Here is a 22640-nt window from a genome sequence, read left to right as displayed (position 1 = left end):
GAGGAGTTTTGAATCTTATCTTGGGCAGTGTCTAACATCTGATAGAGACAGTGTTATCAAGTTAATGTTTTAGGGAAGATTGCAATGTTTCTTTAAAAGTAAAAAGCCCTAACTTAAACATGGCCTCTTTAACCCTTCTCCTTATCCCTCCGGAGGAAAAGATATAGAACTGAGAATCACAAGAATTGATTTCCTGGTAAAGTAATTATTTGACCATGTGACATTTTCTCAGTTTCTTCATCTGTAAAAAAGGAGGAATTTGGAATAAATTATCTACAAGACCACTTCCACCCCTTAAATTTTTATGATTCTAAAGCTGTAATTAATATACACAAAGGTTTTTAAAAGCTTCGTTATTTTCTTAAACCCAATTTACCCTTACTTTTTATAGCCTTTACATTTTTCTGTCACTGTAGTTCTACAACTTCAGTTTTTTTAATCAGATTATTTCTAATTCTATCTGTGGATCTTGAAATAGATTTTATTCTTACACTTTTGAGCCTACTGTTCAAGTTTGAGTCCTTGCCCATATTATCTGAATCCATTTACTCCATTGTTTCTGTCTTTTGCCCGCCACAAGGTGGTGCTTGTGTGAATTTTAAGCCAACTAACCATTTTTAACTGTTGGCAGGGAGGGAGAAAGTCAATCTCACATTTCTGTTCTAGAACTAGGTTTTTTTCTGAGAACAAGATTTGATTTGTTTGTGAGCAAAACAATTTCATTTAAGACTTTGGTTCTTGAAGGAATTTGAAAATATAAGGTACTTTTCAATAGTATTTCTAAACTTAATTCTGTAGAAAATGGAAAAGCCTAGTCATTTTAAATAATCCTTTTAATCTGATTATATTCTGATAATATTCTTATTTAATTTCACAAGGACAACTATTGAAAACTTTGTTGTAATATGTTCTCATTTATAGTATTTTGTCAGAGAGACCCTTTTTTTAAAGAGCTGATAATAGTCCTTTTCTGATTTTGATATTACCTATAACTTTTTTCTAAGATCTAAAATTCTTATATTTTAAAATAGTTTGTCCTAAATCAGTTTTTAAAAACTTAGACAATTTTTAAATACAGTCTTTTGCCTGAGTCTTATAAAGACTCCATTATAAACATACATCTCAATTTAGTGCATAGGAACTTAGATCTGAGAGAGATAGCTCTAGAATTCCTTCTCCACACCCATTTATTACCACTTGCAGAATCCCAGGGTAATTCCCCACCATCCACTGTCTCTGCTCCTACTGCAAAGCTTCCAATCATCAGTGGATAAAATCTTGAAACTGAACTGACTTCACCCATTCTCAATTCATTACATGACCAGCTTGGCTCTAGATGCTGCTCCACAGTCTGATCTTCCATGAATTCCAAATCTCATATTCCACAACTCCTGCTGCAGATCTTGATTCTCCTTTTTTCACCATCCTTTCGCTTGGGACAGATAATTTGACCTTGAACTTTTGTGGAAAGATTGTCACCATCTGACATGATCCCTCTGTACTCTGAGCATTGTTACAAACCCTTCTCTTCTTTCTCCCCTTGTAGAAAAAGAATTATGGCTTGATCCCTCTCTCTGCAGTCTTGATCTCAGTTCTTCCTGTCTCCTCTGTGACCTTACTTCAGCAGTCATCCTTTCTCTTCCAGTGTTCTCATTCTTTCTTCTATCCTATCCAGTTATGCCTCTTGAAAGCAAGCTAGCAATTAGCAACTAGTTGTAAAACTCCTGATATATGCTGAGGGCTGTGGGAATACAAGCAAAAAGATTAGAAGATTCCTACCTTCAGGGAAGTTTCATTTGTAAGTCAACACAGAAAAGAGGTGGACAAGTGTGACTTGATTTCCTTTATATTGTCTCTTTAACCTCTTTCAACTTTTCTCTTGCCAGTTAATGTCCAGTTAATCTGTGTGATGACACATATAACCTCCCCCCCCGAAACCTATAGATCCTTTTCAGAATAATATTTAAAATACAGGGAAACATAAGATTACAAAGGAAAGCAAACTTCTTTTAAATAGCAAAATTTTTATTTAATTTTAACTAAATGTGAATAGAGGACCAGCCCTGGAAGTCAAAAAGATCTGACTTCAAATCCAGCCTCAGACACTTCATCATTGCCTTGCTATGTGACCTTGGGCAAGTCACTTAATCCCATTGCCTTAAATTTAAAAAAAATTATTGTATATGAAAAGAGCAAAAAACTTCAAGTACCCATGTTTAATAATCTTTGCTTTACTTAAATTACTTAATCCTGATTTCCTTAATGGATTCTAAACCCCCCCTCCCATACTATTTTCCTTGATCCTCTTTCTATTGCTTCAGACATAATCCATTATTTGTTCTCTCCAGGATACTTTCTTCTCTCTAGGCTTTAAAGATAATAAACTTTATGGGTTCTCTCAACTCTCTGATTACTGCTTCTCTGTCCCCTCACTCTATTACTGATTTCTTAATTCTGATCTTTCCTAAGGTCTGTCTGACCCTCCTTTGTCTGTGGGCAAGCTCATTTCCACTTCGATGACAATCACCTCTAAATCTTTATCTCCAGCCCTGGCTTCTTTTCTAAGTTGATATCTTCATCTGGATCCAGATCAACACCACTTATATATCAGCATCCTCCCACCTAGGTTTATTTTCTCTCCCTTAAAACTTTATCCTTACTAGCTCCTGTGTATAGCACAACCATTCATCTAATCTTCCTTATTTTTAAAAAGAGGGTCATCTTTAGCTCTCCTTTTATCAGTTAGATGCCAGATTCTATCCATTCTGCCTGGGAATCATCTTTCACATTCTTCCTTCCCCTCTTGCCTCCTGATTTCTCATGATCCTTGTGTAAGCCCATACTCCCACTTCCCGTTTGGCAGGGTTATAGAGAACAAGAGAAGAAGGTCCAATCTGGGTTAAAAGGTAGATATGCTTCACTGTAAGCATCTGCTAAACACTTATTTTGTGCCAGGTGCTGGGGCTATAAAGAAACTTTTGCTTGTACACATATAAGTAAATACAAAATTAATACAATTTTTTGGTCAACTTTCTTCCTTGGCCCCTCAATTGACATTTAGATATGTAGTCCCATGAAATAACAAGAGAACTCATAAATACCAGTTTATGCTGCTTATGGTTTTTTTTTATGACTGGCATGGATCAAATCCATTATTGTCATATCCAATCTAGAATGTTTTATTCAGACTCAACCTTCAGATTTGAGAATAGAAAAACAGTGACTACAGAAAATCTCCAGCACTAATATTAACCACTTAATCTAATTACTGAAATCCAGATTTTTATGAAATAGAAGAATGGAGTAGGGACTGTAAGAAAAATACAAATTTTATAAACGTACTAGTTTCCTAAAATATTTCCCATCTGCTCTTTGAGCCATAGCACTGCCAACAAGGTTCAAGTTGAATTCTTCACAATTATAACCCTTATATCAATCTATAGAATCACTTTTATAAATGTTATCATTTCCTTACTTCAGTATTTTCCAACTCTGCTCACATTCTTTTTTTTCTTTTAGAAATTTCTGTCTTGTTTTTATAAGTCCACTTCTCCCCCCACCAAACTCACCTTTATTTTTAACAAGAATATTCTTTTAAAATGTAATAAAAAGACAGCACTTAAGTAAAAACCAAACTACATATTAAGCAAATCTTAAGAGTATCAGTACAACAATGCCTTTTGGGGGGGGGGGTAAGGGAAGAAAGAACGGGGTAAAATTGTAAAACTCAAGAAATAAAATATTTAAAAAAAAGAATCCAGTTCCTCACTTCTGCAAAGAAGAAAAGGAACTATATTTACTCAGCTCTTTTCCAGGAGTATCTTTTTTGTTGTAATTGCAAAGTATTCAATTGGGGGTTGAATTGTCCTTTCTTTTTTACATTATTGTATAATTTCACATATTGTTTTCCTGTTTGTACTTAGTTTGCTTCCACTTATATATTTTGGTGTTTTCCAAATCCTAAATAATTCTTTCTTAGGACAAAGGGATACACCTTTACATTTGTGTGCCATAGTGTGATTAGCTATATATTATAACAGGTAGAAGTATTATTTTATTGTGCTTTGCTCCTCTGTATTTTACAATAATTATGGAACCTTTCTTTCTCTCAGATTATTTTTCAAACAGAAACTAATCTCCTTTAGAAAACTATTCATGCAAGTCATTTTGCTTTCTTTTCAGTCTTTTGTCATTTGACTTTTGACTTCATCCTCAATTTGAAACTGCTCTCTTCAAAGTTAATTGTCAATTCTGGTGACCTTTTTCAGACCTTATACTTTTTGACCTATCCTGCTACATTTGACAGTGACCAAGTTCTCCAAAATATTCTCTTTTCCAGGTTTTTGTGATCTTGCTCCCCTGGTTTTCCTCCTACCTGACTACCCACAAACCTGTTGGTTTAAGTTTCTTTCTTAGACCCTTTTCTGTACTCCTGTTCTTAGTGACCATTCCCATGGATTTAATTATCATCTTCTAAGTCATATCCAGATCTACTGTATTTCCCCATTTATAAAATGCTCTCATGTATAGGATGCACCTTAATTTGGGGACCCAAAATTTGAAAAAAAAATTACATAAAGTTATTGAACTCAAATTTTATTCATCATGAAATTCAAGGACCTTCTGCTCGTTAGCTTTCAGGCACCTTTTGGGCAAGTCTGGGGCATGGATGCATGGTTACTCAGTCCATTTCATTTCATGAACCTGAAGCACAAGTGGTTGTCCTCCTTTGAAATCAGTTAACTTCTTTTTCATCAGCAATTCTTCTTGCCTCATGTTGAACCATCTTTGTGGACACAGGAATTCTACTTGCCCTTTGCTCTTCAATCCATCTCTTCAATTCCCTCTCTAACTCAGTCCATTTTGCTGACTTGCATTCTCATGACCTTCTTCTGCTATGGCATTTTCAGTAGGGTTTCTTCTTCCCCACCCAGTCTCAAATTGTTTTCGCAGTTGGAGGAGGAGCAAACTGATCTTCATCAGCACAATTTCCATTCACTTTTGTAAACTGGATCACTTTTAACTTGAATTCAACACTGTACAAAAATCTTTTCTGAGTCATTTCAGGGCAGAGATTGGCAAAAAATAACCTATTATACCAGTAACAAATGCAAAACAATGAGTACAAAGACAACAACCTTGAAAAAGAGAAATGTAAAAAAAAAATCTTCAACCACTGTATAAGGTGCTCCCAGTTTTTCAAGCCCAAATCTTTTGAAAAGGGGTATGTCTTATGCTTGGGGAAGTACAGTAACTACCCCAAAACAAGATCAGTGAAACATCCCTGGGGGCCACTGGATGCTCCCTCTTCAGGACCTGAGGCAAAATGTGAATCATCTTTTCAGTAGGATGAGGGTCTATATATATATATACATATATATATATATATATCCCAAACAATTAGGGAACTGATTATGTAGGGTTTTTTTCCCTATGAAGTTAGACAATAACAACTATAAGAAAACTGTTTCTCTCTTCTTAGGTGACCTGAATCTTCCTTTATAAACTCCTATATTAGTTGCATGAAAGAATAGTTCTTTGGGGTCAATACAGGACAGCACAGTGTTTCTTCAAACACTCCCTGGGAGGCAGGAAATAAAGACTTTTTGCTGTAGAATGCTGGGAGTCGAAAAACACATTTCTCTGTGTCAAAATAAGCCCAGATCTTGTTTAAGAATGTCAGTGCTGTCAAATGTCTTGGTAAGGTCCATTTTTAGACCCTAAATATTTTGGGAAAGATACGTCTTATACATGGGGAAATATGGTCTTAGTCTCAGTCTCTAGGTTCTTCAGTCCCCTGTCACCAGTTTCCTTAGATATTTCAAACTAGGCATTTCAGTTCTTTTCACCAAAACTTTCCCCATATCTGTTCAGAGTATAGCTATTCTTCCAGCATCTCTGGTTTGTAATTTTATCCTTTATTTTCTTATCCATTTTCAACCCATATATCCAATTAGTTGCCAGATCTTGGCCCTAAGCTCTGCCTACTTCAGTCTATTTTCTATATAGCCACAAGATGGTTTTCTTTAAATACAGCTCCCTTCTCTAGCCAATAACTCCTTGTTGGCTCTAAAGTGTTTTATAAATTCCTCTGCTTGGCTTTTCATCTTGTGCCAACCTACCTTTCAGATTCATTTTATATTATTCTCTTTCTTGAACTCAGTGGTCTAGGCAAACTGGCTTTCCAAAATCCTGATTTTGTTCCTTTGCACAGGTCTTCTCTCACACCTTGAATTTTCTTTTCTTACCTGCCTTTTAGAATCTCATATTGCTTCCAAGGCAGCTTAAACATCACCTTTTACTCAAGGCTGATTCTTTTTATTCATCCCCTTTCCATCTGTTACTCCCCTCCTTCATTATCTTCATGTCTTTTGAAAGTTCTATACAACCTTTATGAAACCTCTTTAATTCGGCCTCTTTATTTCTTTTATCATCTGGGACAGAATAAATGACCAGATGAACCAAGAGTTTAATATTTTTCCTAAAAGTGATCAACAGATAACCTTTTCCTCATCTTTGCAATGAGAAGATTAGACTAAAGTGATTTCTCTATGATCTGTACCCTTTGGTGTCAAGTTAAAGTTGCTTAAATAATATACGGTTATGAACTTTAGAAATTAGATAAGTTGGATTAAGCAGAAGTGTTTTTTTTTTAACTACAATGTCTTAGGGTTTCATAATAAAATATTTAAAATAACGGGAACAATTCCTAATAGAAATTTTGGCTAACGGAATGAGGGTGCTATATACCCTTTTAATAAATACTGTGTATCCAGTCTCTTGTAACTTATTTTGTTTGCTTTTTCTAGCCTGGTATTTTAAATATCAGATTTTAGTCTTTGCCATTAAAAAAATAAGTAAAATTTATGATTTCTTTTCACTGTTGTGAAATATACTTTTTTTTTAAATTAGAGTCGTGCTCCAATTTCTGCAAAACTTGTTGCTAATATGCTTTCAGTGGCTGGGGCTGATCATATCATTACAATGGATCTCCATGCTTCTCAGATACAGGTACAGTCTATGCATTCACATTCCATTCACTGCAATTACATGTATTAACATGAATAACAAAAATAAATAAATAATGGGGCGGCTAGGTGGCACAGTGGATAGAGCACCGGCCTTGGAGTCAGGAGTACCTGGGTTCAAATCCTACCTCAGACACTTAATAATTACCTAGCCATGTGGCTTTGGGCAAGCCACTTAACCCCATTGCCTTGCAAAATCTAAATAAATAAACAAACAAACAAACAAATAAATAAAATAAACATGAATAACTCCCTGGGGAGCTTTTGTAAGTTCAGTTAATTTTTTTAAAATGATAGTTGCTATATAAGGAAGATGAGTGCATGGGACTCTACTTTGAGATTTTTCTCTAATATTCCTTTTATCTCAGACATTCTGTCAGTCTTCTTGAAAATTGGAATTTTTAACTTTGAAAGTTAACTTCTTTCATCTTCATCAGTTAGGATGAATGTGAATAGCTTGTTAATCACAAACTTAGAACCACAGTTCATCTATATAATTTCCAATGTGATTTTCATTATTAGTATTATTTACTCTGCCAGAAACTATAAGCCTCTCTAATTAATCACCAAATTTTTGATGATAGGGCTTTTTGAACTTCTACGTTAGTCTGCCTACTAAAGGCACATTATTTATCATGAGACTGACTTGAGTAAGTCATTCTGACTTTGTTTAGGACCTTGCACAGATATCAATAAGAAGTGTTTAATGTTCATGAAGCTAGGGCCACTTCTGCAGCCACTGAAGATGAAGGATTAGAAGAGTGGAAGATTCATTCTAGCTATCTTTTTTATCCAAAAATGTGACTTCATCAGTGGTGGGAATTCCTTGCGCAAATATGGCACCCTACTGCTCCTATAGCCTCAGAGAATTGCTTTGGATATTAAAAGTGTAAGTGATTTGCCCATGGTCATGTTGCCAGTCCGGTATTTTGAACTCTAGGCCTTCCTGTCTTTAAGACTGTGTTATAGAGACTCTTGGGCCTTATTAATTGCTTTAATCATTTTTACTTGTCATCATAGGGGTTTTTTGATATTCCAGTGGATAATTTGTATGCAGAACCTGCAGTCTTGCAGTGGATTCGAGAAAATATTGCAGAATGGAGGAATTGTATTATTGTGTCCCCAGATGCTGGTGGAGCTAAAAGGTACTGTGAAATGGGCATGCACAACTTCCTGGAGTTTGGTTATAATCTTCAATGGACTTTGCAACTATTTTTCAAATTAAGTATCACTGTGATATATATAAATAGACTTCTGTAGTTTAGAATTTTTTTACTTTATCATAATTTTTTGTGACTTCTATCTCTTACAAAGAGCCATTCTGGTGGCTCTTTTTTTTTTATAGTCAATAAAAAGAACAAGAAGATAACTATGATCCCCAATACATTGGAAAATTTTGAAACCATATACAATATCTGTAGACTTCTCATCACCATGAAGGGATGAATTGAGAGTCCTCGTTTCTCTTTTGAGAAATTCTTGATGTTTGAGTTGCAGTTCCTTACTTAAAAAGTTATTTCTTTATTGGGTAATTGCTCATTTTAAATTTCATTCTTAGCTGATTCTTTGTCTTCTTAGTTTTAGACTTTCAATTTCTTTTTGGATTTGCCTGTTTTCCCCCCCTTCTACTTCCATCCTCTGAAAACATTTCTTATTATTTAGTTAAGATCTTGCTTAAGTTACACATTTAAGGTGACTTTAAAAAAATTTCAATTTGGAGTCAAGACCTTGGACTTTTAAAACTCTGGGATTCAGTTCCTCAGCTATAAAATAAGGCAATTGAATTAAATGATCCCTGAGGACACTTTTCATTTCTAAATATATGAATTGCTTTTAAATTACAATTTTTTTTCTCTTTTTGTTAGTATTCAATTTTCTAAATATTCAGCAATTGTGTTGAGATAGGAGAAAAGCATTGTTTGTGTTTTGGGGTGCTTTTTTTGTTCTATGCCATATTTTAAAATTTTTGCAATGGAAATTTTTTAATCTTTAAAGTTTCATATAGACTCTGTAAACATTGATTTTTCTGATTAAAGACTTCATAATATGAAGGAAGTTGGAAATGACACAACCAACTTTTTTGTTCTAGAATATATGTGATAGAGACATTAAAATATTACTTTTAGAAGTCATAAGTCTATTTTTGGTGGAGTGGCAATATATGACTGAGAGCTGGACTAGGAGAACAGCTGAATACCAGAGAACCAATGTTTTCAAATTGTGCTACTGGAGAAGACTTTTGAGAGTCCTTTGCATAGCACAGAGATCAAATCAGTTGAATACTTTAAAAATAGTAATATGCTTTCTTAAATTATGCCCAAAGGACAATAAAAATATGCATATTCTTTGATCCAGCAGTTCCACTACTGGGTCTGTAGCTTGAAGAGATCATGACAAACAGTAAAAATCCCACATGAACAAAAATATTCATAGCAGCTTTTTTTTGTTGTGGCAAAGAATTGGAAACTGAGGGGATGCCCATCAATTGGGATATGGCTGAACAAATTGTGGTATGGGTGTGTGTGTGTGTGTGTGTGTGTGTGTGTGTGTGTGTGTGTGTGATGGACCACTATTGTTCTATAGGAAGTCAAGAGAAACAGGATTTCAGAAAAGCCTGGAAAGACTTGCATAAATTGTTGCTGAGTGAAATGTGCAGAACCAGAAGAACATTATACACATTAACAACAACATGGGTGATGATTAACCATGATGGACTTGTTCATTTCAGCAGTACAATAATCAAAGACAATTTTAAGGATTTGTGATGGAAAATAACATCCATATCCAGAGAAGGAACTGTAGAGTTTAAATGAACACCAAAACTTATTACCTTCAATTTTTAAAAGTTGTTTTATGTATTATGACACTTTGTTTTCTCTTAATGTTTGCTTTCTTTTGGATTGGATCTGATTCTTCTCTCACAACATGTTCAGTGTCGATCTTTGTTTAGGATGGTTACAGATGTAAAGCCCATATCAGATTGCTTTCTGTCAGGAAAGGGAAAGGAAGGAGAGAGAAAAATTGTAAAACTCAAAACCTTGTTTAAAAAAAGTGATTTGTTAAAAACTACCATTGTGTGTAGTTGGAGTAACAAAATATTTATATAACATTAAAAAAATAATATGCTCCCTGAGAAAACCTAACTGGGGGGGGGGGGGGCAGAGCCAAGATGGCAGAATAAAGGCAGGGATTCCCATGAGCTCACCCCAAACCATTCCAAAAACCATTAATTAACGACTTTAACCAATTTTCAGAGTGGCAGAACCCATAAAAAGACGTAAGTGAAACAATTTTTCAGCCCAAGACAACTTGGAAGATCCGCAGGAAGGGTCTGTTGCACCAAGATTAGAAAGGACCCACAGCACAACCTGAACTGTGCCAGAGCAAACCATCCCCAACCATCCAGGAATAAATCACACCTGGATCAATGACAGTGGAAGCGGTTTCCAGACCTCTCAGCCAGAGGATTGCCAGGGACATTTAGGAAGCTCAGCAGATAAATTCTGTCACACCAGAGTGAGAGGGCAGTCCAGTCCAGTGCAGGCCTCAGCACTGACCTGGCCCCAGAAACCAGGAGCAGACCTGGGGAGTCACCTGGCAGCTACTTCCAGTGCACTCAGCCCACTGAGGTAAAGGTGTCAGGGAAGATGACAGAGGTCTCTTCTCCATCCCTGAGGCAGCAGTCTGTGATTTTGCCCATAGTCATATCCAGGTCACAGTCTGGAGTCCCAGTCTCAGGAAAAGGAGCAAACAGAAAAAGCACATAGCGCTTACAGCCTGCAGTGGAGCAGGGACTCTTCTCACAGTTACAAGTCAGAAAGGAGTGCTTGTGGTCATCCACAGACCAGAGCACAGGCCAGGAGGGCAGCCAGAGCCTCTCATAAGAAGTGAGAACTTGCAGGTTCCTGGGGGATATCCCTGAAAACAGCTACAAAAACCCTCAAAAGCTTGGAACAGTGCCTCCATTCTGGAAGCAGAGCCCCACTTCAACAAAGAGTTAAAATCAGCTCATAGGTTGGGGAAATAAAGTAAACAACAGAAGAAAAATAATCTGACTGTAGACAATTAATTTGGTCCTATGGAGGATCAAAGTACATACTCAGAAGATAAGAGTCAAAAGCTTCTATGTCCAAAGCCTCCAAGAAAAACATAAATTGTTCTCAGGCTATGGAAGAGCTCAAAAGCGATTCTGAAAATCAAGTAAGGGAGGTAGAAGAAAAATTGGGAAGAGAAATGAGAGCAAGGAAAAAAATCCTGTATCTTTTTGCTATTTGGTTCTTTTGACAATTTGCTTTTGTGGAAATACTCTGTTGCCATTTTGTTTCCATATTTCTTTAAGACACCTGTTTGCTTAATCACATCACATTTAAATCAGGAAGATTAGTGAACAACTGCTAACATCCAACATGATATATCTTTCACATAGCTACTATTTTGACAGCCTTGATCCTTTCTAGGACCAAGTTCCTCAACTCCATAATGAAGAGATATATAGAGATGGTTTCTAAGAGTCTTGCAATTCTTAAATTCCTGTTTTTGTGATGTTCCTGAAGCATAGGTCTTATTCTGTTTCCCTGCCCAACATCAGTGGTTCCCAGTTGCCAGTGAGATAAAATAAAAACTCATCTCTGTCCTGTAAAGCCCTTTACCATCAATTTATTCTCCCTCTGGCCCTCCTTCCACTCTATACTCCAACCACACAGACTCATTTACTAATATTTCACTTCCTTCAGGCAGTCCCTCTTTCTGGCATATCCTTTGTCCTTATCTCCCTGTCTTGAAACCTCTTATTCCTTTTATGGCTTAGCCTCAGGTACTTCCTTCATTTGTTGATGCAGTCATCCCTCAAAAACTTCGAATTAACTTATAGAACCTGCACTTACCCATTTTAAACATGTCAAGTTGAATATAAGCACCCGGAGGTAAAGGAAAATCTTGATTTTTGACCTTGGATCCCACAATTTAGCAAATAGGCCTATACACAGTAGGTGTTTAATAAATGTTTATTGATTGATCCCTATTGCTATTACTCTAAGTCCTTTTATTATACTAACAAAGTTTTTAACTGGGAAAGAAGTGAAAGCAGGGTTAGCTTAGCTATTAGAGCAAAACTGTATCTCCATAAAGGCAGTAGTATTTCTTTCATTTTAGCCTCTTCCTTCCCCATAGTCTTATCAGACATAGGTGGTGCAGTGGATAGAGCACTGGTCTTAGATTCAGGAGGACAGGAGTTTGACTCCCCCTTAGACACCTGCTAGTTTCAAGATGTGTGACCTTGGACAAGTCACTTAACTCTGACTACCTCACATCCAAGACTTTCTCCAGTCATCCTAATTCATATCTGACCACTGGACCCAGATGGCTCTGGAGGAGAAAATGAGACTGGTGACTTTGTGCAGCATCCCCCTCACTCAAATACAATTCATGTGCTCATCATGGCATCACCTCCCCAGTCATTTAATTAGTAAAGGAGGCAAGCAAATATAATTAAATTCTAGATAATTCATGATTGGTATGAATTTTTCTTTTAAAAACCAGCCTTGGGGCGGCTAGGTGACTCAGCGGATAGAGCACCGGCCTTGGAGTCAGGAGTACCTGGGTTCAAATCCGTCCTCAGACACTTAATAATTACCTAGCCGTGTGGCCTTGGGCAAATGGGGCTGGGTGGCCTGCCTCGGGCTGCATAGCTGGGTGATTGTTGGATGTCTGAGGACAGATTTGGACCCGGGTCGGGTACTCCTGGCTCAAGGGCCAGTGCTCTGTCTGCCACACCCAGCCACCCCTACTATTATTATTACTATTTCATTTTATTTTGGGTCTTTTTTTTTGGTTTTTGCAGGACAATGGGGTTGGGGTGGCTTGCATGGGGTCATACAGCTGGGTGATTGTTGGGTGTAGGAGCTGGATCTGGGCTTGGGTGCTCCTGGCTCCAGGGCCAGTGCGGCATTCATTGAGCCACCTGGCCATACCTATGATTATTATTTTTTTATAAATTTTAATTTTAATTTTTTTCTCTCCCCTTTACTTTATCGCTCATGCAGGTCTATATTTTTTTGGGGGGTATTATGTTTACTCTTAAACAAGAATATTTTATTAATGTATAAAAAATTGTACAAAATAAGAATAAATAAATAAATCAAAAAAAATAAAATTTAAAAAAAGAATTGAGTCCCCATTAGTACAAATAATGAATATTAAGTGATCATCTCAAATTTATACTCTACATTTCCATTGGGCTGGAACTAATGATCATATTTTACAAATAGTATGGGTTAGAATATATGTGATCACACTTAAACAGGACTTAGTTGGATTTGAAATCCAATGCTTAGCACACAGGGCCTGGCACATAGTAGGTACTAAATAGATGTTGATTGGTTGGTTATTGATTGATTGATTTGTTTACTTCATTTGGTAATTTCAAAGAATTCAAGAACAACAATGGAATCTAAATGCTAATGGATGGCTCTGGTGACTATTGATCGATTGATTGCTTCATTTGGTAATTTCAGGGAATTCAACTACAATGGAATCTAAAGGAACCTACATGCAGATCATAAATGATCTGAGTGATGTTCCTTTTTAGTTCTAGTTGAGTTTTGGAAATGAAGAGAAGTGTCTTGAAAGTGAACTTCAGAAAGCAAACTGATAGAACTTATTTTCGTTACTCAGTAATAGATGCCATTTTCAGACCATGTTAAGGTTATAAAAACTCTTTACATGCATAAACAATAGCAGGATTTTGAAGGTATGGGTGACATAATCATCCCATCTTACAGATGAGGAAACTGAGGCTCAGAGGTTGAGTAACCAAGGTCCCAAAGATAAGAAGTGTCTAAGGCAGTATTCAGACCAGTTTCCTGACTTCAAGTTCTTCAATCATTTTATCCACTCTGTGATTCTGCCTCAGTCACTCTGTAATGTGGGACATTGGAAAGGACACTGATCTGAGAATCAAAGGACTTTCATTCTGATCTCAGAGCACCAAGAAGAACTGGGCAAATCACACTTTTCTAGATTTTAATTTTCCTTTGCAGAATGAATAGTTTAGCTTAATGATCTCCAAGGTCTTTGGTAGGACTAAAGTTGTATGAATCTAAGTATTCCTGGATATATCCTGAGAGATTATAAAGGCAACAGATATATCTCTTGCCCTCAAATAGCTTAGTATTTGTGTCAGGTTCTGTTATAGCCTGTGACAGATGGTTGGTTTTTAAATCTAATTCATTGTTGTTGCTTAGTTGTTTTCAGTTGTGTTGACTCTACAATGGGATTTTCTTGGCAAAGACACTACTGGTTTTCCATTTCCTTCTCTATTCATTTTATGAAGGAGGAACCTGAAAAAATAGGGTTAAGTGACTCCAGGTCCAATTCTCTATCCACTGCACCACCTAGTTACCCATAATTCTTCATTAGGATTATCTTATTATCTTTGTTTAATAATGCTGTACACAATGACTGCCATTATGAAAAACAAATGTAGTGGATGGAGTACTAGCCCTGGAGTCAGGAGACCTGAGTTCATATGTGACTACAGATACTTAATAATTGCCCAGCTGTGTGACCTTAAGCAAGTCACTTAGCCCCATTGCCTTAAATAAAGAAAATTAAAAACAAACAAACTAAAAAAACAGACGTAGACCATGGTCAATCAAGAGACCACAAAGGATGGAAAACAGTATAATTGATACAAGGAGGGGACTTGAAATTTGGAAAGACCTGAATTTGAATCCTTACTCCAACACTCAGAGTAGTGTAAATATACAGGTCTCATTCTTGGGATAGCCAGAGAGACCAAACCTTTAAGTGTAAATTTGTAGCCCATTAAAGGAGTTTTTTTCCTTGCCTCTCTTAGGATAAGGTCAATCAGTGTGATTCAGTTTGGGTCCCTGCATTCCTTTGGAAACTATATAGATGGCTAATGCCAAAGGGAAACAGTTTATCTATAAGGAGTTTTAGGAACAATGATAGACTTGGATTTTATTAAGAGCTCCAGGGAGCAGCTAGGTGGTGTAGTGGATAAAGCACTGGCCCTGTGTAGTCAGGAGTACCTGGGTTCAAATCCAGTCTCAGACACTTAATAATTACCTAGCTGTGTGGCCTTGGGCAAGCCACTTAACCCCGTTTGCCTTGCAAAAACCTTTAAAAAAACAAAATCAGCCTAGCACCTTCCTTATCTGGGAATCTGAACACTGCTCAGATCAGAAAAATAAGTTGAATTTTTTAAAGCCTCTAATTATCTAAAATAGTTGTCGGGCGGCTAGGTGGCACAGTGGATAGAGCACTGGCCTTGGAATCAGGAGTACCTGAGTTCAAATCCGGCCTCAGACACTTAATAATTACCTAATCGTGTGGCCTTGGGCAAGCCACTGAACCCCATTGCCTTGCAAAAACTATAAATAAATAAATTAAATAGATAAATAAATAATTGAAATAGTTGTCACAAAGTACATGTTCTAAAAACTCATGTACTTTGCTCAAAAATAGAAACTTTTACTAAAATGGTTTATCTTTAAATTTGAGATCTCTTTCTAACAAGTTTGATTATAGTTTTCCAGACCATGATAGGTTAGAAACAGCACAGAGAGGGGGGTTGTGTGGGGAGAGTGTGTTTGAGAAAGTGAAAATGCTACTGAAGAGAGGCAAGAATGAAAATTAACAATGGAAAAAAAAAGGAGAGGAGACATAATATAGAAAATAGATTTAAGTCAGAAAACAACAATAAAACTTCTTTCATCAGAGGATGAGCAGAAAATGTTGCATATGCAGCATGATCAGTTTGTCAGTGGTTTTCCTGAACCATTTTTTGGGGGGAGCTAGGAAGAAGGGGATATATCAGAAATGAATATGATGTAAAATAAAAAGGCATCAATAAGCCATTTGGTATAAAAGCATTCATTAAATTATGGCAAAAAGCCTGCCTGTGATATTTTATCTTGACTCCTGAATAAATAGATACTAAGTTGTTCCAAGTCTCCTCAGTCTAACACCCACTGCTACCATACACATTTTTAGCATATTTGTACAACCCATATTTTTTCCCATTCTTCCTTGATTTGAATAAAGCTATGAACTGAGTTTTTAAAAGAACCTTTATTTGGATGTTCTTAACTATCTATTTTTTCCCCTTTCTATAGAGTGACATCAATTGCTGACAGACTGAATGTGGAGTTTGCTCTGATCCACAAAGAAAGAAAGAAGGCAAACGAGGTAGACAGAATGGTTTTGGTTGGTGACGTGAAGGATCGTGTAGCCATTCTTGTGGATGACATGGCAGATACATGTGGCACAATATGCCATGCAGCAGACAAGTGAGTAGGGAATTTTAGAAACTGAGAATATAGAATAGGGAAACAGGAAAGCTTTAAATGTTAGCATTTTTTAAAGCTCCATTTCTTACACTATTCCTTTGCTGATAGCTTAACAGTGTTGAATCAGCAGAAAACATTAGGCTGTTTCATTTTTGTTACATGTGTTTTGTCTTTCCCTACACATAACCTTTCAATAGATCTTAATTACAATTATTTTGCTTACTTACAATATGGGGAAAGTTGAGACTGAATCTCTTCCGTTTCTTTTCCCTCTTTGCCAAATTTATCATATGAAAGTAAAATTGGAAAATATTATATATTTCAACTCCCCACAGCAATGGGAATTTTCTTTATCAGCCTTGATTAGCATTTATCCAATTTATTCTTGAAAATCATTGCTTCCCAAGACTATCCAGTTCATTTTCAGAGACTTAAATCTGTTCCATCAAAAAAAAAATCTGACATTATATGCAGTGTTCCACACCTGAAGAACTCTTCTTTTGCTAAAGGTGTGTCTTGTTTCATCTCCTCTGTGGGATTGAGTTTGTGGATTATAATTTGACGTCACTCATCTTCAATTTAATCTTTATCATGGTCACCTTATTTTTAAATATATGATAAATAAACTTATGAGTCTCTTTCTGACTTGGTCAGTTTCCATGGGTTCAGTGATCTCTATGTAGGTGATTCCCAGAACTGTATATTCAGGCCTAATGCCCTGAGCTATAGTCCCAAATCACCTATTGCTTGTTAGACGTTTACAAATGGATGTCTATTAAGCATCTTAAATCCCTCCCCCATTCAAAAATGCAATTCAGTAGCTTTTGTCTAAACGCCAGCCCTCTTCCCAAAACCTTTTTCTGCTGTAGACACCGTCTTCATCTCACAACCTTGTGCCAGTGACTTCCAGTTGTTTCTAGGATAAAATACAGACTTTCTTACTTGGCGTTTAAAGCCCTCCAATTGACTGTCTCCTCTCTGTGTATCCAGATTTATTGTATGCATCCCTCCTCTTCTTGCACTGTGTTCTAACCAAATTTAAGTATTTCTTATTTTTAATATTCCGGCTCTTATTTCTTTGTCCTTGCCCTATCTCCCCATCTTTGGAATGCATTTCCTCCTCACTTCCCAGATTTCCTTCAGAGTTCAGCTGAATGCCTACATGAGAGCTCCCCACATGTTCCTTAACTCCCCACCCCTGAAGAAAAAGAAAATTACCTCATATTTATATATTTTATTTCAACACTTATATGGATACAAGTGGTTTATTTGGGAATGTAATCTCAGGAATTGTTTCATTTGTCTTTGCATCTCTTCCCAGTGCCTGGCACACAGCCACTTCATCATCAATCTTTATTGATTGATTGGTTTGATCTCTAACTCTGCCCCCTGGGTCAATGGCATTAGGAATTTACTATTCATTCCCCTCTCTTCTCCTATCATTCTCACGCTTTTTACTTTCACTCAAATGATCACCCCTTAGCCTTACGGATTTCCACATCTGATCTTAATATGATAGTGCTGTGGCACTGTACCTTCTGTCTAATCAGTTACTTTCAAATTGGTAGGCCTCTCCCTTGTTATAGTCCATTTGTGGGAGGAGGATGCAAGGCTTTCACTGTTACAGTATATCCAGTGCTCTAACTGTTGGTGGAAAGAGCAGTTCAAGGAAGAAAGCAGGGTGGTCACATCTCTCAACCCATAATGGTGATGACTGTGTTTTCTAATAGAAGCAGCCTAATTGAGGTAATCAGCTAATCAACAAATATTTAAGTACTTGTCTTCATGCTTAGAGTACTGAACTTTTTGCGAGTATTCAAAATTGCTCTTCTCAGGGAATTTACATTTTTATTAAAAAGATATGACCCATAAGACACTTTAAAGAAGACAATAAAATGAAGTACAAAGTGATAAGATAGTAAGGACTGATGTAAATTAAATCCCATTTTCCCTTTGACTTATAAATTTAAGGATTCATTCCCATGGAGAAAACACAAGTTCAAAAACATAATAAAAATCAAAACTTGATTGTGAATGCAGTAAATCTTGAACCATTTCAAGGATTTGTGGTTTTATTTCTTCCACCAGTGTGTAGACACATTGCTCCTCTGTACTTTTGTTTATGATTTTTGTGAGTTTCCATGACATTCCCCATCCCCATCCTAATGTATCATTCAGTAGCCAACCTGGTTCAGTCTGGTAAGCCAAAAGCATTCATTATTTCTAAGTATTTAACATTCATCTTCTCTTTCTCTTCCATTTTCCAAGTATATTTTCCTTGTAAAGATCTTAGACTGTTACCTCTTTAGAAGGTTCAACTTGTATTTTATGTCTAATTTTTTTAAAAATTAATGACATTAGTTAAGGCCATTTAATAGTACTAGAGAGCTGCCCTTAAGAATCAAGAAGACCTCTGGGTTCAGGTTTCTCTTCTTTCAACATGATCGACTCTGAGCACATCACTTAAGCTTTCAGTGTTCTTGGAAAATCTCTAAGACTACAAGTTGTAGAGTTAGGTAGGTTGGAACTTGCTCATCAATACCTCCCCATATTGGTAAGATCATGTTTTTGTTTGTTGTTTTGTGTGTGTTTCCTTAAGAAATATCTTCCAAATAGTAATACAGTTGTCTTTAAGAAGGAAAAGAAATCAGCACATTTTCCCCTTAGTGTTAGGACATACCCTTTATTTTATTTGTGTGTGTCTGTGTGTGTGGGTTTGGTTTTTGTTTTCTATTTTGGCAAGGTAAACACCACCTGGAAAATTGATTCCTAGCAATGTATGTTTTATTATGTTTTTGTTTTTTACTCCTGACATTCTATAGGTTACTTTCTGCTGGAGCTACCAAAGTTTATGCTATTTTGACTCATGGAATCTTCTCTGGACCAGCTATTTCAAGGATTAATAATGCTGCATTTGAGGCTGTGGTAGTCACAAATACAATTCCACAAGAAGACAAAATGAAGCACTGCTCTAAAATCCAGGTATAGTAGGAAGGGTATTGGTTTGGGATCAGAAGGTCTCAGTTCAATTCCTACTCCTATACTGAAATATCTTCCCTTGACTTGTCATTTATTCTCTTAGTCTTAATAAGGTAATTGATCCTGTCCGTCTCCAGTTCTTTAAGCCTTTCTTACAAAGAAATCATTGATTTGTTGAGACATTTTAAATTATGACAATTTAAAACCTAAAATATTAAACCTAATAATAAAATATTACTATTTCTACAGCAATAAATCATTAGATTGTAGCATTACCTTATGTTATGCGGGGAAGAACACTTTCACCTTTATATTCATGATAATATTGAGTTGACCTAGGAGAGAAGAATATTCCCTCTTTTATTAAATATAAGTAAATTCTTATTATTATGGTCCATACAAATTTAGTTTTAGTGTTGATTAAGATTATGACTTGCAAAAAAAAAGAATTTCATAATGCCCCTCTTAAATATACCTATATTAATAATTATAGGTTTTAAAGTAAACCTAATTTTGTGGGGTGGCTAGGTGACACTGTGGATAGAGCACACCGGCCCTGGAGTCAGAAGGAGTACCTGAGTTCAAATCCGGCCTCAGACACTTAATAATTACCTAGCTGTGTGGCCTTAGGCAAGCCACTTGATCTCATTGCCTTGCAAAAAATAATAAAGTAAACCTGATTTTTTGATTCTTGATTTCCCTTATCTTTTTTGTTCTGCTTCTTCTTTGCCATTTAGGTTATTGACATTTCAATGATATTGGCTGAAGCAATACGGAGAACACACAATGGTGAATCTGTGTCTTACTTGTTCAGTCATGTTCCCCTATAACTCCAGATCATGATGTTCCTCTAGGTGGCTGTGTACATCCCGTCTGTTTTTGTTTAATTATTGGGACTCAACAGTATGATCATTACTGTTTATTAAAGCTTCAGTTGTGTGTGCTTTTGAGATTCCTTTTTCCTTTCTTTTCAGCCTTCTTCTTAACCCCCTCTCCTTACCTCCTTTTTTTCCTTTTTTAATGAATTGGCTTGTATAAGAAATGTCTGCATTTTTGTTTTAGTAGTTTTCCTGTACTCTTACATTACATTGGACCTGCAATTGTAAGAGTGCAATTACATTTCAGAAGTTTTTTTTTAATTTTATGTTTTTGACTTTGTCAAAAGTAACCCTGTATTAATGCATTTCATGTATTTTATTTAATAAAATTGCCTGTGGGCATTTGGGTAAAACCCCTGCTATATAGAATTAGACCTTTTATTCAGAATAAACATTATTTTAAGAGAATTTTAGGATACTTTGAATGTTGACCTTTTTTGTTAATTGGAGTTCAGATTAATTTCTTGGACTTTATCTACTTTAAACAAAGTTTTAATCAGCTTAATGATGGTCAGTGACCAAGATGCTGATGGAAATTTGTAGACAAATCAGTAAAGACAATATAGTGTAAATGATTGTAGTTTTATGTATCACATCTCGGTTGTCTGTCATATTGCTGTAAATTTTTGCTCATTTCTGAAATATATTTTCATGTCATAAAATTCCAAAATTATTTCTGGCATTAGAATTGTTTAGAAATTTCTAGATATAATCTGTCAGACTCTAATCTCTAAATTAACTGATCTGACAAATTCTAACTATTGTAGCGCATTACAAATTGAAAAGGGAAATTGCACAGAAAATCCCAACTCTTTAAAAATGCACACTCCATTCTGTCTAGTATTCTTTTATATGGTGTTTAGCTGCAACTTTTGCTTTTCTTTTTTTCTCAGCTAAGAAAAATTACATTTTAATGATTAGACTCCTGAATCATTGAACTTTCAAATCAGTAAATAAAATGTATGCTTATACTAAACAAAGGCAATATTTAGGGTCTAAATCCACTAAGCCTGACATGAGTAAAGTCTGGAATCATCAGGACTATTAAATGTACGTTTATGTAATTCCACTTTCTCTTTTTTGTGGTTAGTGTACTTGTGTTATTTGTAGTCTAAAATAGTTAAAAGTCTTTACCATTTGATTCATTTAAATCATCCCTAAGTTAAAACATTTACCTAGAAGGCAGTAATAAAGGAAATCTGGGGAAAAGTATTTGTAGGTAAAATTAAAATGTTTGATTAGAATGATACCTGATTATTCCCACAAGTGTCCATGAAGAACTCACTAATTTTTTTTACATGAAATATAACTGTTTATAGCTTTTTTTCAATTCAGAAGTCGAAGGAAACTTGATTTATTTGGTCTTGTTTCTTAATGCACTTTGGCTAGATAATAAGTCTGTATGATTCAGACCAAAAAAAAGGTTAACATACAGTTATACAAACCAACCTTAATGGTAGGGAATGCCATTCTCCAATCTTTTAGTTGAAAATAATCAGCTTTTGTTATCTTTTTTTATGCAAATATTATTTAGAATTTTGTGTTCCAGCATTGAATCTTTCTTCAAGTTAATAGACTAAAAAGAATAATTTATCTGACATTTTAATTGTTGACATCAGTCTTACTGCATCCTTCTACACAGTAAAATAGTTTCTAAAAGATAATGCTAATCTGGCAAGAAACTATGCAATATAGTTGAAATGCAGATTCATTAACAGATAGCTTGATAGTATTGACTTTCTGATTTTTAAGTTCATTTAATATATTAAAAGAAGGGACCAAATACACTGCTTTAGCTACTTATACAAGGTATCCCAAAAGACTTAGTGCAGTTATTTATGTTTGTATTGTTGCAGTGCAGTGGGAATAGTATAGTTACCATTCAGAATACTTGAAACCCATTGAAATGAAAATGTCCAGAATTGATTTTATCCTCTAGCATACAACAGGATGAAATCTACATTAGCCAGCCTGCTCTGATGAGAAATCATTATTTTATCATTTATTTAACATTATTTTTGTTTTGCCTATTTTATAAATAAATTTATGATGTTAAATATGGCTGTTTATATACAAGTAGGATCAGATACACAAGAAAGATCAAATAAAGGTTGTCTCAAGAGGAGATACTGGTATTTTTTAAAGTTTTTTGTTTCCTGTGGGTCTATTTAGATTGGCTCATAGTAAATGAAACTAGCCAAGTCTTTCATTTACATCCAGTTTTGCTAAATGCATGTAGAACACTTTTGAAATAGGGAACCATGATCATACCAAAGTTGCTTCCCCCAAAATATATAAATCATTAAGTATTTATACCATATCTTTCCTTTATTAGATATTGTTAATATCCAAGAATTGTATTGTTTGTGGTGCTTGTGTTGATCAGGTCACTGTTACAAAAAGAATTTCCTGTTATTTCCTCTAATATTGTACTCAAGTATTTT

At 35.6% G+C, this 22640-nt stretch overlaps 1 protein-coding gene across 5 annotated transcripts in view; it reads left to right on the top strand.

Moving 5' to 3' along the window:
• Window positions 1-20604, top strand: part of PRPS2 (phosphoribosyl pyrophosphate synthetase 2) — a 31414-nt gene extending 10810 nt beyond the window's left edge. For all 5 annotated transcript variants that reach the window (XM_074192450.1, XM_074192452.1, XM_074192449.1 and 2 more), the window contains exons 3-7: window positions 6913-7011; window positions 8049-8173; window positions 16166-16339; window positions 19162-19321; window positions 20056-20604. In XM_074192450.1, coding sequence (XP_074048551.1) covers window positions 6913-7011; window positions 8049-8173; window positions 16166-16339; window positions 19162-19321; window positions 20056-20148 — 651 coding nt within the window. In that variant the 3' untranslated portion in view covers window positions 20149-20604. The remainder of the gene's footprint in view (window positions 1-6912; window positions 7012-8048; window positions 8174-16165; window positions 16340-19161; window positions 19322-20055) is intronic.
• The last annotated feature ends 2036 nt before the right edge of the window (window positions 20605-22640 follow it).

The sequence above is a fragment of the Macrotis lagotis genome, chromosome 6, assembly GCF_037893015.1.
Source record: "Macrotis lagotis isolate mMagLag1 chromosome 6, bilby.v1.9.chrom.fasta, whole genome shotgun sequence".
NCBI lineage: Eukaryota > Metazoa > Chordata > Mammalia > Peramelemorphia > Peramelidae > Macrotis > Macrotis lagotis.
The sequence above is the reverse complement of the archived record's forward strand: the minus strand, read 5'-3'. Positions and strand labels throughout refer to the sequence as shown.